The 20213-nt window shown below is 34.4% G+C and overlaps 2 protein-coding genes across 8 annotated transcripts; both read left to right on the forward strand.

Moving 5' to 3' along the window:
- Positions 1-18: 18 nt before the first annotated feature.
- On the forward strand, positions 19-2220 carry LOC136343055 (jerky protein homolog-like). Of its 3 annotated transcripts, none has more exons than XM_066289425.1 (3): positions 19-245; positions 1392-1559; positions 1613-2220. In XM_066289425.1, exon 3 carries the CDS (start codon positions 1785-1787, stop codon positions 2070-2072), a length of 288 nt encoding a protein of 95 aa, XP_066145522.1. In that variant the 5' UTR covers positions 19-245; positions 1392-1559; positions 1613-1784; the 3' UTR covers positions 2073-2220. The 3 variants fall into 2 exon arrangements, with proteins under 3 accessions (XP_066145522.1, XP_066145523.1, XP_066145521.1); XM_066289424.1 differs by having other exon boundaries at positions 1392-2220.
- Positions 2221-13400: 11180 nt separating this feature from the next.
- LOC136343067 (uncharacterized) lies at positions 13401-19897 on the forward strand. 5 transcript variants are annotated; one of them, XR_010732738.1, is made up of 4 exons: positions 13401-13540; positions 19116-19327; positions 19437-19484; positions 19567-19897. XR_010732738.1 is itself a non-coding variant. In XM_066289444.1 (4 exons), exons 1-4 carry the CDS (start codon positions 13442-13444, stop codon positions 19626-19628), a joined length of 249 nt encoding a protein of 82 aa, XP_066145541.1. In that variant the 5' UTR covers positions 13407-13441; the 3' UTR covers positions 19629-19897. The 5 variants fall into 5 exon arrangements, 4 of the variants coding, with proteins under 4 accessions (XP_066145541.1, XP_066145544.1, XP_066145542.1 ...); XM_066289444.1 differs by having other exon boundaries at positions 13407-13540; positions 19116-19140; positions 19552-19897; XM_066289447.1 differs by having other exon boundaries at positions 13407-13540; positions 19116-19140.
- Positions 19898-20213: the final 316 nt, after the last annotated feature.

The raw sequence follows: 20213 nt of genomic DNA on the forward strand, positions 1-20213 counted from the left end.
CTGAGAAATGTTGTGGGTACAAGGGCGCTGCGAAATGTAAGCATGCTGAAGAAAATCAGCAACAAATAACAAAATCTAAGGCGACACAGTGGGAGCTTACAGTAAAAGCTCAGCAAACCCACGAACGTTTAAAAGAGATTTTTAACGAAAGGTGCAGGAAAATTTTCCATTACTAGAAGCCACGTTTTTACGGAACTCAAATATGAATCGCAGAAATCCAGTGGCACGCTTTTATGAGACAATCTGTACGTATCTACTTCATTTTGGCTTATTTAAATAGAGTGTGTCAACTTTAAAAGTTTAGATTATCTGGAACCCTGAAAATTGAAAATTTTTTTATAACATTTAAAAACCGTTTCGTTAGAATGGAGGGGGAACTAGCCTAAAAATCTTATACTGATTGCAAGTTTCTACGTGTACCTCTGAAAAAGGTAACTACCCTAGTTTTTTAGGAGTTACAGCATTTTAAACACAGAAATATTATATTTAAAAAATATTTACAAAAACTGTTTACAATGTCCACTGTTTTTTTTTAAAGGTCCGAGTTCAACTTCTCTCTCTTTTTCAAATGTTTCGTGGTAATGAATTGACATATTTCTGTAATTCGATGCTGTAAATCGTGCAAATTAGCTGGCTTGGTTTTGTAAACGACTAATTTGATGTAACCTTAAAAAAACTGGTGCGATGTTAAACGTGGTGATCGCGATAACCTTTCTATTTTCCCCCCTGCGACTAATCCATCTTCCTGGATAATGTTGATCTAGTGCCTTTTTTATTTGTATGGCATAATGCAGTAAAGCACCACTAATTGAAAATGAAAAAGTTTTTCCTCTAGTTTCAGGTCGTTATCGATTTACCGTTCGATTGAAACACAATTTTTTCAAATTATTCGACGCAAAGCTTGTTTTAGAACAATACTCCTCAATAATAATATTCAAACTGGTAATAAATAAATAAAGTTTTATAAAAAAAATGCGTGATCATAAAAGATAAGAGAGAAAAGATAAAAAAATTGTTTTGGCAAAACATTTTGTACATTTTTGTGAATATTTTTTAAATATGAATTTTTATAGTAAAAATGCAGTAACTTCTTGAAAATTCAGATCTTCATTATAACTATTTTTTATCTGCAGTTTACTAAGACCTTTAAAATGAAATACAATACAACCCCGATTATCCGAATCGCGGTTATACGAAATCCTGTTTATCCGAAATGAATTTGAAAAATAAAAAATCCCAATTATACGTATTTCCTGTCTTATATAGGAATTAAAAAAATGCCTGGGTGGATTCAAAACTTTTTAAAAACTGGTTTTTCAAAGATTTTGTCTCAGAAGTAGAAATGTTTTTTTTTAATAATGGATATTCCAGAAAATGCATTTTATTATTAGATAATGCCCCAACTCACCCAAATGCAGAGGAACTTAAAAGCGGAGAAGTAAAAACAATGTTTTTGCCTCCTGCTGTAACTTCTCTCATCCAGCCTGTGGACCAGGGTGTACTGGAAAATTTGAAATGCAATTACCGGCGATTGCTTTTTGGAGCATATTTTAGACGAAGTAAATGAAAGTGACACCAATTTAATTGATTGTCTAAAGAAGATAAATTTAAGAAATGTTGTTTATTGGATACCATCAACCGGGAATAGAGTAAAGAGTGGTACCCTGAAGAAATCTTGGTCAAAATTAATTCAACTAAAGGAGGAAGGTCACACTGATGCAGAGACCGAAAAAAACGAAAGTTCACATGAAATTATCACGAGAATATCAGGATGTGAAAATGTTATGGAAATAAATGTTTCTCAATGGTTAAATGGTGATAGTCTGGAAGATGTAATGACTGACCAAGAATTAATCAAAAGTGTATCCCAGAATACTGATGAAGTAGACAGTGATAACGATGATGATTGCGAAGTAGAAGCCATTCCAATAAAAATGTCACATTCCGAAGGACTAAAGGCTCTAGAAAAAGCTTTAAATTATGTTGAACAAGAAAAAGCAATTGCCGCGGATGTTTTGCTTATCCAACAGTGTAGAGACATTGCAGCCAAAAACAGAAGTATGCAGTGCTAAACGAGAGCAATCAAAAATTGCCTCGTTTTTCAAAAATTAAAATAAAAAATAAATTTTTGTTATGTATGTAAATATCTATGTTCAAAAAGTTTTAATGTAAAAATAACTTACATTTTTTCTATTTTTTTTAAATTAATATGTAAAAGCTTCTTACACGAATAAACACATGTTAGCATTCAAAATTTGGATTAACCGAAATTTCGATTATCCGAAATCATTCTGATCCACATTATTTCAGATAATCGGGGTTTTACCGTACCACATAATAAATGATGCAACTTAAAATTTTCTAGTTGGAATATCGACTCCCCTTAAGGGTACACATAGACACTTAAAACCGCTATTAAACTGGTTCTCTCTACATTCTGTCAAAATGGTCTTTAAATGTTTAAAAAAAAATTGCAACCTTCGGAGCTATAAACAATTCAAAATTTTGAAATTGACACACTGTAGAAGATAAATAAATATTCCCTCTTGTGAACCAATGTTATTTAAGGTCGATTTTAGCTATTTTGCCGAAAATCCAGATGTTAAGTCCTTAACAAAGTGTGGCATTTTATTAATATTGCGGAGGACATCACCCCATTGCATGAGATATCTAATGCTATCGCTATTAATTGAATGGAAGATCTATTTTTTGCGAGAACAATCGATATCATTGCTATGTCAGTTGGAAGAATCTCCGATACTTAAAACAATAAATATCACCAACTCATCTTAAAATTGGAGCTCATAATTGATTGTGAAAATTTCATAAAGAAGTATTTCATTTTACGCAATCTTTAACAAATGACCAAGTTAGAACCCTCTCATAAATCTCTTCCGCTAAATTGAAATTTGTTTGCGCGAAAATTCTTCCTGATTAAGAAATTTCAAAACGAAAGTTTCATTTCGTCCGATGCCGATGATTAATCAATCACTGTATTATTCGAGAAAAATTAGAATTGATATTGAGGTCGGAGTTCTTCGTGCGTATGATAATGTCAGTGTAAAACATCATCCGAACAAAAACATTTTCTTGTTATACTTCTCTTACTTCACATCGGTCTTAAAATAAAACCAGAAAGTAGGATGGCTAAAGTTTTAAACGCAGAGCCTCTAAACAAAGACATAGAACTTGGAGGAGAAGCTTATTCTTTCCTCGAAAGCACGTTTCGCCCTCACAATAGGAAGAATATAATCTCAAACAACTTTTAATAGATCTATTAGAACTAATGGTAAGAAACTTCGAACTTTGTACCGTAAAACTGCACATTTTCAACAAATTTTCCTCATGGAAACTCGACACTGTAGAGTTTTTTTCTCACTCTCCGAGACGCCCATGGATTTTCCATAAAAACAGGTGCTCTACAAATTTTATTTAAAACCGCCTTTACAAATTCAATCCAAACTACTTCTGCCGTTGAATGATTGCATGCCGTATTAAATAATTTAAACTTTCCTCGACATTGATAAATACATTTCCGGAAACGACTATAGCGGAAACTTGTCGAAAAGAAAATACCACCTAAACCCACGTTTAAAGCCGCCATTAGTCATATTAGCCAAACGCCACAAAAATACGGGAATCTGGCATGACAATGATCATTCGTTCTAGACAAAGCTAAATGTTTCAATTATATTTTTTATATCGAATACAAACGGAAAGATTTATGACGATACCCAAAAAGTGACAATTGGCTGTGAAATATTAATGAGCTCAGATAAAAAAATCAGTTTCCAACACCTCTCTTAACTCCGATATCAAAATTGCGTCCATGATGCCTCTTACGATGATAACCTTCTTCATATGCTTCTAATATTTCGACAACATCGAGCCCCATTCTGGGCGAACGAAAATGATCGACACTTTTATATAAATTTCTGGAAGTGTATACTTCAGATCAGAATCAGACAAGTGATCTGAACACCCTGAGTTTGGTTTGTCTCCGAAATCATTTATACCAGTGAGGAATTTGATGTAATTGAATTGGAACGCAAAGAGAATCGACCAAATTATCAAGGATCGTCCATAAAAATTTTTACAAGGATGATCGTATTTCAGACTCGTCATCTGGAAAGGAAACAGAGAAATTATAGAGGCATGAAGTCCCCCTACTCAGAACAGCACAAATTTTTGTTCTATTTATGAATGGTGGTTAGGAGAAATGGGTCATGCAAGTAGGGTGAAAGATCAGGATCACAGATTGAATTTTGGAAAATACATCAATACATGATTAACATGTTTAAGTAGTACTTGTCCGATAGGAAAATTATAGGTCCGAATAACATAACGCAGGAGACGCGCGGCACGTACCTTAGTAATCCATACTAGGTTCAACGCTATGGAACCTCAACTACGACAAAATGTTGTAGCTACAAACTAAAGGAGTAATTTTACTAAAGCAAGTATACGGTAGATATCACGGCACCAAAGAAACCTTTTCTAGAACCGAAATATCAAGAAGCAGTGATGCAGGGTACTTAAGTCCTAGAGGCGTGGCCATATCCAAGACCAGCTGGTATTGCTAATGGGGGCAACGCAGAATTAGAGAAAGTAGCATCGACGTATAAGAATAATAAATTTACAGCAGCAATAGAATTAAATATTTAAGAGTGTGTTTGGAAAATTTAATCAGTCCTCGAAGGAAGTGAATGCAACGCTATGTAGGGTGTCCCAAATGCCATACCATTGCTATTTCCTAAACGATGAGGACGAGGAGAGTGGTTAAATTAGAGTAAATATGTCAAACTTGGGGCTTAGTTAATATTCGACAATAGTCTTGCCGACTTTTTCCAATTTTTCAAGACATTAGAAAAAATCTGAAAAATTGCAAAAATTTTATTTTCATAATGAATCGAAAAATAAAGGTATTTCAAAAGATGTTTCATCCTCTTATGGATTCCTGACACGCACGATTTAAACAATTTTTTAGTTAGTTTGCGTACTTTTCAAAATAATGACACCAACTTTGTTGTTTTTTAATATGGACCTATATGTAGTCATTTTGAACATTGATATTTTAAGAATTTATAATTATTTTAAAATTTTTGAATTAATTATTTACACGTTAATGATCATATTTCTAATAAATAAAAAAAAGTCTAATAATTGTTTTCTTTTAACCAAAGCGCTGAAAATGTTATCATGCGATCATGTCAATATGTTATCATTGAAAATCCCTTAATATGCACTTTCAAAATATACCAAAATTTATCCATGTTCATAGTGAAAAAAAAACGAAGTTGTGGTTCTTATCTCGAAAACTAGACCAATTGTAACGTTTAGAAAATTCCACACGTCGAGAGTCCAAAAAAGTGAAAAATTTTTATCTGAAAAATTTTCGTAAAGAATCTGTAATTTTTAATTTATTATCAAAATTAAGTTTTGGCAGTATTAAGATTTTTCCCAATATCTCGGAAAATCAGAAGTAATTGCCAACACTTTTTTCGAATATTAATTATGCTCCAAATTAGACACATTTTTCTAATTTGATCGAAGTCGTAGCTCTCATCGTTTAGGAGAGAGCAATGGTACCCCGTGGCATTTGAGACATCCTGTATAGACGGGTAACTGTGATCATCTTTGCTGTAAGGCAGATTTTTTAATTATTAAAAAAAAAGTGAAATTAAGAGAGCAAAAAGGAACTAAAACGCTACAATTGTTTTGAGATTATTCATCAGATTATCTTACACGTAGATATCAAATATTGCCGAGAATAATGCGATACCAGTCGAACTAAAGATAGAATGGTGGAAGTTCAGAGGTGAAGATGGTCAATTCAATAAATGGTTAATTTCTCAATTTATTTGTTGTGAAAATTCAAAACTTACATATAAAAATTAACGGTTTCGCAGATGCATCCCAGAATGTATTTGAGGCTTGCATACAGGTATTACCAATTCAAGTGGAACCATGTATTGTGCAAGTGAGAGAAAGATCGCATAAGGTTTACTATGTCTTCGAGAAAGACCAACAACGAGGTGGCCTGAATCAGTTCGTCCGACGTCCCCATTTCGACGTTTATATCGTTATTGATTTCGCTATCTTCGCAGCAATGGAAATATTAAAAATTTCAGATGGTACAGACAATAAATAATGTACATCATTAATCATGTAGGAGTCTAATTGTAAGCCGAATGATTATCAAACTTTTGGTTGTAGAAATCACATCGCCAGCAACCTTCGTTATCGACCTCCATGTTTTTATTGCGATCACAACTAAAGAATAAATTATTTACACTGAACCAAATAATTCCATAACTGAATATTAATCAAACCTTGTTCTGTTAAGATTAATAATGTTATAATAATTGTTATGAGTAGATGTTACTCATGAAAATATAAAAAACAATATTAACCAATATTGAACAATAACTACTTGGTGTGGTACACTCCTAATTAATTCAGCAACAATGTAAATAAATTTTTTAAAAATCCATTTCTAGAACATAATAAACATTCTAAAATGATCAGAGATCTGGTAACACTTCAGACTCCGCCCATATTAGCCGCTAGTTCGTCGACCCACTTCGTTGGTCTTTGTCAGACACAAAGTACTAAGCCTTATGCGGTCTTTCTCCCACTTGCGCAATGCATACGTTTCCATTTAAGCTGGTTCTATTTGTATATGCAAAACCCATGGACAGGTCTGGAAACATTTAGATTCATTTGCGTCTTGTCAGAAGTAGATTTTGACAATACCAAAATTGGATTCGTCTACCGCTCTTTTATTGCTTAGACTTATAGCGAAAATTCTGAACTCAAAGGATCGAAAAGATTGATGAAGTATTCTTGTGATGTGATTCCAGTGTGGCATTAGATTCGATTAAGGCACCTGCAAATCAATGTAATCAATTTGTATTGAAACGTGTGCCACAGATAGAGGAGTTGATAAATTGTGAACATCCTTACACAAATTTCGACGAGATCTTTGCGGACTTAGCCAGTTAAGGCGCTAATCTATAGAAAATTGCATTGAAGGGGTTTGGGTTTAAAATTGCTATTGGATTCACTGGGGAACTTCGTAGGGCACGAGGGGCACATTTTGAATTGAGGCCAATTTCCGGAAAAAAAAAACACTTAAATGTCTTGCCAGGGGGTTAACCTCGATTTGATTTATGCAATCGGTTTTCCGATTTTATGAAATGTAAAAAATTTTTTGCGTATTATTTAAGAATTGTAAAAACTGATCGATTGAAGAAACATACCTCTGGGGAATTTAAAACATTGAAATTGGAACATTCGGACTTTGTAATGGAACACAGGATGTGCTTGCCGGAGCTGGAAAATTTGCAAAATGAGAAGTGTATTAGGAAGGAGAGATAGTTGAGCTGCAAGTATTTGACTGATAAAAACGACCTGCTGCGATTGTGTGGAAGACTGATTTTGGCTGATTTTTCCTCTTCATAAGAACCGTCCTGCATACATCAAAGAAAGTTTTGTACCATAATATATATAATTTTCTGTAATAGAATGCAATTGTAAAATAAATTATAAAATAGCGTTGTATGTCACAACTATAATGTCTGTGGAATCAAGAAACAAGAAAACATTATAATCCAACAAAAACAAGCACCCAGTAAAAACATTTTAAAATGTTGATAACAAATTTCTTTAAATGTTCATTTTTACTCTGCACATCTGCACAGTTATATGTACCTTTGGTGAACAAAAAATTAGTTAAAAATGCAAAAATGCCTCGAAATTCAATTTTAACTTTTAACCGGATTTGTATCGTTACGTTACGTCAGCTAAAGCTATCCGTAACTGAAGTTGCACGTGATGCGAGCAGAAATCACAGTGAAGTTTTAAGAACCTGAAACCGCTTTCAGTTAACTAGAAAAGTGAGAAATCGTCATCGGACAGGTCGTCCTGGTGTCATATCAGCGCTCAGAAACTGATTTCAAAAGGCAACGATTCTTTACAAATGATTCTCTAAGTCCACTGAAAGATTACATCGACTCAGACTATTCGTAATAGTCTTTGCAATAGTCACATAGGTGCAAGACGTTTATGGCGAGGACCAGATTTAACGGCACGTCACTGTACTGCACGATACGCCTGAGCAAGAACACGGGAGACGTGGGAGCTGGAACGACGGCACTGTATAATTTTTAGGGTTAAAGTGCGAGTTTGTTTAATTTTTTATTATTTAATATGCCGTTAATGCCTGATAACCATCGCCAACGTCTGTGGAGAGAACCTGGAAATGTCGAACGTCTTCGATACGCCATTCCTCATGTGCAGCAAGGGGGCGATTCTGTAATGTTCTGGACTGATATTATTTGCGGAAACATAACGCAGCTCATCTCAATCCAGGGCACGATAACGGCTGCTCTATATCAGAGCACTATCCTGAGGCCTATTGGTGAGCCCTTCGATTAAAATTTTGGTAATAAATTTGTCCTGCAAGACGCATTCTGCTTGAATCGATAATGAGTACATCCAAAAAGTTGAGATTGAACGGTTGGAGTGGCCAGCATTATCACCCGATATAAATCCAATTGACCGCGCTTGGAACTAACTGAAGAATGCTGTGCGACGTCGTAGACATCAGCCGCGAAACGTTGAGGAGCTTCAACAGGCTGCAACTGAGGAATGGGAAAGTATTGAACAGCAACGCTTCAATGACTTAGTCCGCAGTATGTCCCGTTGGGTATGCGTTTATTGATATGCAATAAGTGGTATGAACCTTTATTGACCGTGTAAGTAAAATTCGTGGAAAAAATTAAAGAGAGTTCTTTTTGGTATTTTAATAAATTCTGTCTTTTTTATTACGAAATTTTACACTCAAACTTATACTTACTGTCCCTAATGTTAATGCTAACACCAACGCTCTATCCCGTATACTTCAGTGATGGTGAAAAACTTTTTTTAATGCGTGTATTTCGTTGAGAGCCAAACTAGTTTGGACTGAGTTGTAAGGTATGTGTATGAGAGGTTATGCATGTAGAACCACAAATGATGTTGAGCACAATGAAACAGAAATTTCGGCTTGCCAACCTTAAAAGCTTCTCCCCACCTCTCCCCACTTCATAAACGAACAAGTACAACACAACGAAAAGCGACATGACGACAAGCGTTCCCATGAAGCATAATTAAATGATGATAAGATGATATGAGAGAGATGATAAGAGATAAGAGGAACCACTATAAATATTCTGTAACTAATCAATGTATGGTATGCTCGCAAACCATTTATTTGAAATATACAGTGTTGGATTTCTGATAAAAATCAATCATGTTCAAAATTCAACAGTCTTTATGTTCTCTTCTAATTTACTAACTGGAAGAGACAAGTTTATTAGATTTATGATTATTTCTGCATTGTACAGAAAGAAGTGTAGAGTAGGATATTTTAGTTCCTTTTATCTACTTGAAAGTAGATCTTTTCTTTTATGAAAACCACATGGCCGAAGTGATAAATGAAAGGGCGCCTGTAGTATTGGTCCCTAATTGCAGGGTGATGGAAATCTTACTTATCTTTTGTATAGTCAGTTCTTATGGAACTTTGTTAGCGACAACACGGGCGTGCCTCCCGGACTGCAATTAATAAAAGCAGAATTAAAACTATTTTGCGGTGATTATTTCTAAATCCCATATCCAACATACAGGGTGTCTCATTCAAAACTATGATTAAAGATTACTCAAAAACGGTACGTTATATGAAAAAAAGTTTCAAATAAAAGTTGTCCGGTAAAGGAGACATGTCATGAAGCTGGTGACTTTTAGTCATAACCGAATTTTAAGGTTATTTCAAAGGCAACTTTTTTTCAAATGGCTACCATGTATTTTTTTTAGGGATCCTTGAAAACCTTAAAAAACTTTATATCTTTTAATTACACAATTTTCTCATTAGACGTTTTGCTGCAGATTTATCCTCGCTTTTTGTTCAATTTTTGAGATAGTCGAAATTATTGCATTTTTTTTCTTAAAAAATTTTGCAATGCATATTATTTTTAAAAGTCACAACAATCCTTCTATCTAATCATAAAAAAAATATATTTTAATGAGAAAAAAATGCTTTAAATTTCCTCTTGTTAGAGTCTACCTTATAATAAGGTCTATAGGAATTCGATTTTTTTTCGATAATTAATCTATTTAGTTTATGTGAAATTATTCAAAAATTATTCTTTCCATTTCAAAATTCTATAATTGAAATGGATCGCTGCACTTTGGATGAAAAATTAGAAATAATTTTTATTTAAGGAGGGGCTGACAGAAGTGTTAGTGGGACAGTAGAATTTTATGCTGAAAGGTTTCCGGATTAAAGATATCCGTGTTGGACGACTTTCAACAGTGTCGTTAAAAATTTCACAAAAACGAAAGAGTTGGAACCAAAAAAAGGCAATCGCTCGCGAAATGCTACACATGAAGACAAACAAGTAGTAGTTGTTGCTGCTGTTGCCTTCGATCTCCATGTAGGTCATCGTCAAATTGTTACTAGCTCAGGAATATCAAAAACAAGTATCTAAAGAATTTTGAAGATGGATAAATACCACCTTTACCACATTTCTTTACATTAGGAATTCCATGGAATTGATTTTGAAAAGCGAGTCAATTTTTGTAATTGGGCAAGACAGCAATTAAATCAAAATGCCAATTTCTTCTTCAACGTTTTGTTGTCAGACGAATCCACATTCACAGCACCCTGGTGCAGTGAATCGCCAAAATCTATATTTTTGAGTGCTTCAAACCCACACGAACTTAGAGAAGACGAAGATTAAGGACCATGGTCAGTGAATATATGGGGCGATATTATTGAGGAATACTTAATTAGATTTTTATCAAGGAAACTTGGATGGAGAAATGTACTGCAATTTCTTACGTAATAATCTTCCGGAATTGTTAGAAAATGTTCCACTTTCAATTAGACGGGTGATGTGGTATCAGCATGATGACTGTCCAGTCCATTTTGCCAGAATGTCTCGTGCTGTTCTGGATGAAATGTATCGAGATAGAGGGATTTGACGGCGCAGTCCAGTGAACTGGCCTCCGAGTTACTTGATCTGAGCTCACCAAATTTTTTCCTCTAGGATTTTTTAAAGGACAAAGTTTATGCAGAAGTAACAACAACTAACGACATGAAAAGGAAAATTAAAAATGCGTGTCATTTGATAAAAGGGGACATATTGCGCAGAGTAAACAATTCTTTTCGAATAAGAATTAAGACATATTTGGAGCAAGAGGGACCTTCTTGTGAATATTTCCTTCCATACATTTTTCAAATCAGGATTTAAAATAATTTTTTTTTAAATAATTTTTTTCAATTAAATAGGAAGATTGTTATGGATTTTGAAACAGAAATACATCGCAAAATTTTTCTAGAAAAAAAAATGCAATAATTTCGACTATTTCAAAAATTGGACAAAAATCAAGGATAACTCTGCAGCTCAACGTCTCACAAAAAAAATGGTTCAAATGAAAGATATTTATTTTGTGAAGGTCTACAAGGAACTCTAAAAAAATTCGGGATTGCTATTTGAGAAAAAAAGTTGCTCTTAAAATTTCTTTGAAATGACATTTTGCTAAAGTCACTAACTACATGACATGCCCCCCTCTTTACTGGACAACTTTATTTGCAACTTTTTTCCGTGCAACGTACCGTTTTTGAGTAATCTTCAATGACAACTTCAAATGGGACATCCTGTATTATATTTTGTACAGGATGGCGGTGTAATATAATAATATTCGGTTTTTTAAATGATTCGGTCTCATGTATCTAAATTGTCAATTCGATTAAAATTTCTCCATCCCAAAATATCCAATAAATACTTTTTCCACCGCGCCATAGACATCTCCCAGTTTTTATGTCGGGAGAAAATTGTTTCCATTCTGCGGTATGTATTACACTTTTCATGCAGTTTGTAACAATTAAATAATACACGTGGACTATTGGAAAACTCGTGCTTTTACGCCAGTATATATTTTTTTCAAGCCAGAATCACTGTTTCAACCATTCAGAATTTTGCTTTCGACCACTTTTAGTCGTTGAAATTGAATGCGAAATGAGTTGTGTTGGAAATGATTTCGGAATATGCGAACTTCTCCAACTATCAGTTATTAGGTTTCGTTATAAAGTCTCCCATCAAATAGCAATAATACACTTCGAAGTCCTGGAAATTCTGACGGTAAATTTGACTGATCATCGTTCGGAAGTTTAAAGTTCCTTGCTGTAGAGTTCCAGGTTTAAGTTCTTGCCCTTTGACAGACCTAATCTGTTTCGGGAAAATGGAAAATTAAATAGCCCCAAGACCAAACAAATAGAACACAGGAACCACATTCCGCAATACCCGAGCATTTCACAACAGCAATATTTAGAGCGTAACTTATACAGGGTGCTGCACTCTTTTATTGCACCATTTTCAGTCCCTTATTTTACGTCTAATACTTAACAAACTTACGGCACTTCGTATTCTTATACATATATTTGTCGGCTGCGACATTAACGAAATACTTCCAGGATCGAAAACAATCGCTTTAAATACTTTGGTCAGCCATGAATTCCCAGGAATTTTCTTCTCAGCTTATACCGGGGCCTGTTCATCAGCTGTCACATGTGCTTCCCATGTGCAATATGTTTGCATGCTCAGGGGATTTAGAGTTCAGCATTAAGGGGCTGAATTCAGGACACGACCCAATGCAGGTTGCCGAATTGTGCAACTTTTTCCTAGTTTCAGGCAAATTGCATAGGTGCGCCACTGGTTTTTCCCTAGGCTTCGAGAAGTCTCAAACTGATAATCGGTTGTCGTAACAACGTTTATAAAAATTTGTCCCGTCAAGTTTCAGCCAAAAACCTGGATAGTCATCCCCAATTTCCTGGCAAATGTGGTTAAGGTCCCTGTTTTCGTCCATTATTTAAAGTATAGAGGTGTAGTCTAGGGCGGTCCATTAAATATTCATGAAAGTTTAGTGTTTTAGTCACGCCTTGCGCGGGTTTGTTATGTCTCTCTTAAGCAATAATTATAGCCTTCTTTGAGAGACAAGGAAACTAGGATATTTTCACGACGTTGAGACGCCTTAGCTGAACGAACGAGCGATATACATTAAGATGACTTTAAGTTGAAGGTTACTTTTAAAACTTCAGTAACTTGAAATAGAGAAAAACTGATAATTTCCCTTTTCACTGCGGGAATTAGGCATAAAAAATTAAATGGGAGGTTTGTAAACAGTGCTTTTCCTTGCATAGTTTATGGTTTCATCGATGGTGTCATGACCAGGACAGCGCGCTTCAAATAGAAACAGGCATCAGTTAAAACACCTGTGGCATTTCGGGTGTTTTATGCATGTGACTTTTTCATTACTTCAACGTAACAGTTTTTAATTTGCTTCCATCTCAAGGAGAAACCCCAGAAGCAGCAAATCAGACTCCGGAAATGACTTTCTAATGCATAATATAGTGAACTGGACTTCTGGCTGCAAAGTTCTAAAACGTTTTAAACGAGATTTTATCAGGAAAATAGACGTGTCGCTGTTCTTTATGCAGGTAGGTAAGATAGAACAGACATTTTTAAGTGAAATATATAAGCAATTTTCTTAAAAGGACCCGCAACACTCTTTCTTCCAAAATACAGGGTCTGAGGCATCATTTGGCCTCGGCTTGTATGATGCATTTTGAGATAGCAAATGTTGGAAATATTAGACGACGAAAATCAAAAGCGCCTATAGTCTAAACTGCAAGGAGTGACCTTATGCTCAGTGCCGTTAAGTATAAACAAATACGTCGAGATTATTATGCACTAAGCCACGGCGAGATATACGAATTTGGTTGAATTGGGAAGAATTTATACCATTTACTGACTATCAAATTAACCTTCATAGAAACATAAAATACTGATAGGGAATATCCGTTAAACGGAAAGTGAGAATACCATAGTGTTAAGGGTGTTCCTTCGATAAATGAAACACGACAAAGACAATTTGTTTTATGTAAAAATGGACTGTATTAACTATGCACTTATCTCAAAAGAATGTAAGAATCTTGGTCTAAGTAACGAAGAATAGGGAGAATGCTTATTGGGCGGGTTACACGATATGATTCGGATCACATCCCGTCACCGACGCAGCTTTCACCCGACAAGACAAAAGGAAGAGCAGAAAAGAGAGCGAAAATTGCTCTGATTATCCCTTAAGTACTAACCCCGAAGAATTCCAACCAGGGGCGCATCACCACCAAGAGCCATTATAAGCTATGGCTACAACGAATCCCATAACTCGTGGCCATCTGGGGAATATCTATACTAATCGCTTTTCTGGGAATATTGCGGGTCCAACAAATTGACCATCATAGCAATAGTCCCTATAGAGAAAGCTTCTTCGACTAGTAGCACATTCTCCAACCAAAGCGTATCCTTAGCTTTGGCCTGATGGGCCATGTGATCTGGCACCCAGATGGTATTCTTCGAAAAGTATCGCAGTACATAGGCGTAACTTAAGGGAATAAATGACAGTATACAATAAACCTAACATTAACAACAATAAAAAATAAATAGAAACAAAAAACCAATAACTTAGAGTCCCTAACACATAGAAAATAATACACTTTGATCTCAATACACAAGTATCACGTTTATAAGTTAATTTTTAGTAAGTATTTTCAAATTCATGTCAAAACAACACCCTGATAGACTTTTAATTAAAGGATTAGGTGAATAACCCTTTTATATCTGCTACCGATCACCCATTTTTCGGTCATCAAAATAAAAAAAAAACCCTCCTAACCCATTTTTATGACGGCAGCATCCGGAGCGCTATCAGCTGTTATTCCCTTAATGCGCAAAATAGAAGTTTTAGGAAACAAGATCAGCGCTATGTGTTAATTTAGCAATTTGGAGCAAATCTCGTTGGACAGTTTTTTTGAGGAAGAAAACACTCGTAGGTATTCGGTCCAGGGGTATGGCGTACGGGTTATGTGGGATTTGTCGCTAAGAGGGACACCTACAAACTAATAACCTTTTTTATTCACCCTGGTTTCCTGCCAGAACTACCACTGAGCATTGCTTCAGGAGGGTAGTAACGCAAACATCTTTTATATCTCAACCATCTGTTAGACGGTTTGTTCCACGACTCCCAGATTTTTTTTTCTTTTAACATCGCTAGTTTGTTTCTCCACCGCTGTGCAACTCTCAGCCTCCATCTGTCTAAACTGATTCTTTAAGAAACTACCGGCCCTATTCCGTCCTAGGTTACTGTCCAGAAACTCGCTTCGTTCATCCGATTAACCTTATTGTTAAAACCCCCCCTATTCTATGAGCCTAAAAATGTTGTTTTAAAATTCCTATCCGCCATCAGTTTAAAATATTTGCTTTCACCTTTTTCCGCATGTAACAATTTTGTTCTAAAACTCTTTCCCCCATCTGTCTAAACTATTTGTTTTAAAATTCCTCCCCTTCATTGATTCTACTTTTTTTTAACCTTCCACCTTCATCCGCCTAAACTTTTTTGTGAAAACTCGAGGACTTTCTCTACCATTTGACTCAGTTCTTGGTGATCCAGGACTAAACTTCCCATTCAGCCTTCTCCAGTCCCCTCATCCTCTCGAAGATTGTCTTTCTATAAACTATATCTTCCACCGTCTTACTACTCACATTCTACCCCTTCTCTGATGATATAATAACCTGCGACACAGTCCTCTATGTGACCTCCCCACTGTCGAATTTTGAGGCCAGAGCTCTCTCGAATCTGAATTTTTCTCAGTAAAAGAGAGTGTGTGCAGCCCCCCTTTTATTCACAAAGAAATGTTTCAAGTGAAACCTATAAGGCTAATTTAGTGTCTATTTTTGATGACTTTCAACTTTTTTTTCTTGTCCCATAACCATACAACAAAATTGAATTTTTGGTATCAAATGTTACCCTCTATTTCTGACGTATTTGGTGGAATTTACACTTATTTGCGCATACAGAGGTATTAAATTTTATTGAGGGTTAGATAAGAAAAATTTCAAGAAAACAATTATTATCCTTACTTTATTAAAAAAATGAAATTCAATCAGAAAAGCAAAAGTACAAATTACTGCTTATAAGAATTAATTGTTGTTTCTCACCCGAACATACGTGTCTTACCTAATTGATTGTATTACACTGCTAATACAAGTCTCCAAGAAATCTACGTTATTTGGCCAATTCTTGCAAAAGTCACCGGGATTTAAATCAGGTAACCGAACTACCCACTTTATTTCACCAATTGAAAAATAGGTACTCCTTTTTCTATTCCTATTTATTTTTTATTTATACGCTATTTCTTATTTACTTGATGTTTAAAAAGTTTACAGGGTATTTTTGTTATTTTGCTTATCTGATTGAATTTAATTTTTTTAATAAAATAAGGAAAAAAATTGTCTCAAAATTTTTCTTATCTAACTCGAATAAAATTTGATATCTCAATGCGCAAATATGTGTAGATTTTATAAAATAAGTTAGAAAGAGAGGGTCATTTTTGAAAACCAAAAATTGGACTTTTATGTGCTAAAAAAAAACATTTCCAAGTCATCAAAAAGTCAGAAAATATTAGCTCTGTAAGTTTCACTTGAAACATTTTTTGATAGAAAAATTATTTAAAAAGTTATTGTCGTAATTCCATATACTGGGTGATCAAGAAGATTACGTCAAGTTTAGATTTTTAAAAGTAACGCCCTGTAATTTTTTTGTTTTTTTGGAATTTAAAGGTCATTTTTAATCTAAAAATATGTCATTTAAAAAAATACATATTTTTTTGTGGTTTTTTAATCGAGCTACGCCAGCGAGTCATACGTATTAGACACAATTTTAGGTCAGAATTATGGGGAAAAATACAAATTTATCATTTTATTGAGTACTTTCTCTTTTACAAGCAATTTATAACCCTAAAAACAGTTTTTCTTATTTATCTTCCGTTTTTCAAACTGCAGCATGGTGGCTTTTTGCAATTTTCGAAAAGACTATTTTTTGATAAAAAAATGCTACGTATGTTCATTTGGAAATGAGCGGTTAATTCATTAAAAACGTTCAAATTTAGAAAAAAAAACGTTGGCCGTAGAGTACGTCCTGGTCGCCTTCCAAATGACAGAACAAAAAATAAAATATTTTTAGTTATAGAAATTATGTGCAGTCGTGCGAACGCAGATGAATAAAATTATAAAAAAATGCAAGGTTATGCTAAAAGTGAAAAAATTGATATGCTATTAGTATTTGGAGAACGTTGTCAAAGGTTTTCATTTAGAAACCATCCAGGTCGCTTTATTTTTAAAAATTTGTGAATAAAATGAAAACGAAAAATGCCTATGAAGAAGAAAACTTTTTTATCAGGGAAGACAAAAAAAATTATGTTTTAACTATAGTAGAAGTTAATCCAAAGAAATACATAAATTCCTAAGATAGCCTTAGAATGTAAGATTAGCTATTCGTTAGAGCGTCGAGTTTTGAAGAAACATATTATAAATAGCAGTTATACAAATATCAATTACACCAACATTTAATCCAGAAGATCATCAAAGACGATTAAAATATTGCAACTAGTTTATGGAAAATTTGAACTTAAATTCACGACTTCCTTCCAGAATATTATTTTCTAATGAAAGCAGATTTACTAATTTCGGACTCTTCATCCAGAATAATACGCAATATTGGTCTCAAAATAATTTACATTTGATAATGGAAAGTAATCGTCAAGAACGATTTGGCTCCAACTGTTGGCTGGGATTGTTAGGACAGAGAATTGTTGGAAAGTTTTACTAAGAATATTAAAAGCAAATTAGTTACAGAAGTCTTATGCTTGTTTGTAGGTTCTATAATTTTCGCTGGGTAGCTAACAGGGAAACGATATTTAAATTTTTTAAATGAAGAAATATTGTTTTTTAGACAATTTCTCCTACAAGAACGATTTAGCATTTATTTTCAAAATGATCGTGCTCTGCCACACAATTCTCTTAGAGTAAGAAAGTTTTTACGGGAAAATTTTCAAAATCAATGGATAGGTTCTAACAAGCCAATCAGACGGCCACCTAGGTAATTAAATACCAATAATTTCAACCAATATAAACGAATAATCTGTATAAACTCTTATAGATCGCCCGACTTAACATCTCTTGATTTTTTTTGTTTGGGGCACAGTTAAAACACAAGTTTACGTAACTCCTAATAATCGAGAAGAATTAGAAGAAGTTCGAAGTGCGCAAAATAATATTACCCCAAATCAATTGGACACCGTTGCGAGAAAAAGTTCAAAATAGTTTTGCTTCACGAGAACAATAAAATGGTCATTTTGAAAATCTCACTTAATTACTTGTTCATAACCATAAGAATACAACATTTTTTTAAAAACTCGACGCTCTAACGCATAGCTAATCTTACATTCTAAGGCTATCTTACGAATTGATGTATTTGTTTGAATTAACTTCTACTATAGTTAAAACATCAATTTTTTTGCCTTTACTGATAATAAAGTTTTCTTTTTCATTGGAATTTCCCGTTTTCATTTTATTCACAAATATTTAAAATAGTGGCGGTCTGGACGGTTTCTAAGCGAAAAACTTTCCACATAAAATCGCGCAACATCGGAAGGTCATTGACGACATTCTCCAAACACTAACAACATATTAATTTTCACACAAAAAATATATTTTTTAAAATGACATTTTGTTAAATTAAAAATTACTTATAGATTAAAAAAAAATATATAGGGCATCAATTTTAAAAATCGAAAGTTGAGGTTATTTCCAGTTAAACTGGAAGTGCTAGATAACCGTCATTAATATCAATCAATCGGGTCTATTCACATGTAGCTTCCTTCCAAATTTCAACTTTCTAAGTTCAAAAACAAAAAAGTTATAATAGCGAGCCCCGTTCTTGAATTACCCGGCGTATGACGCACCCTGTATAATAATAGACTACAAATTAAAAAAATGTGATAATTTTTGTTTTTTCTCATATCCTTCAGTTATTCCCCTTATGAATTTTTCCGGTCTTCCAAATGGTCACGACCCGAACACCCCCGCCACCGCGCTCGCGAACTGCCTCAAACTACCAGATGAGATTTTCCACCTCCACCTTTTAAGCGATTCATTTGTTACATGTTTTTTTTCTAGGTCGACGATATACAGGAGGGGAAGGGTATAGAATCGAACTAATACGCGATGGTTGTACACTGAACCCTCTACACCCGCCAGTTCTCCACATTCTGGATCCAAATTTCTTTTACGGGGGTGAAAGCGATTACTCTGCTCTGACCTCTAGGGAATCTTTATACAGTTATTGTTGTTGCGGGGTACCATTCTATTTGCTGCTATCCAGTTCAAAAGCAAGTTTCCCCTCGGGTTAGATTGTTCAGGGTCAATTGCCGGAGTCTTCGCGTTCCAGACCGTTCCCAGGATGACCGTCTCTTTACTAATTTTTATTTCCTCTTCTAGATCATTCAGCAGCCATTCGACCTCGGGGATTCCCCGAATTGGTAAAAAGTACGACGAGACAATCGACACGCTCGTTGAAAATTCTAGAACTCAATCTCCTAATTCATCAATTTAGCTCTTTTTATTTCAGGAAGCCTGTTACGCACTCGTACACATCTCAAATTATTTTATGGCTCCTTCAGCGTTTGCTGAACGATGATGCATTTCCCTATAAATAACGACAATACGAGAAGAGATTTTTGGCGATCAGCAGGTGTATTGAATACGAGAGTAAAAATTGCATTTCACTAATATTCTGTCAAAAATACCTCTGGGAGTTCTGTAAGCGAAATATTGCTCTATGCACTCTAGAGTAAAATAAACAAAATAATATATGAGCACACGGATGCACATCCCGCAATGAGACCTCTTTAAATAGTCTCTTTCCATTATTTGTATAAAATTTTTCGAATTATTATAAACAAGGGATATATATATATATACACTCATATTTATACAATTTTGATTTTATTTTGCCCATTTACGTTGGCATAAATATTTAACGTTTCCGAAACACGTAAATATGTAAAAACCTTTTTGAATAACACGGATATTCGTACACACATACATATTCACTGAATTGGGACTAATAAATTTTTAAAATATTTTTATACCACTCTACCTTAACAATTTACGGTGAGTGTTACTGAAATAGTATAGATAAACTGCGATATGGTGATTTGAAGAGTCAACTTTCACGACTCTGAGTCCACCATAGACACATACATGGTGAATGAT

Source organism: Euwallacea fornicatus, chromosome 13 (genome assembly GCF_040115645.1).
Source record: "Euwallacea fornicatus isolate EFF26 chromosome 13, ASM4011564v1, whole genome shotgun sequence".
Lineage (NCBI taxonomy): Eukaryota > Metazoa > Arthropoda > Insecta > Coleoptera > Curculionidae > Euwallacea > Euwallacea fornicatus.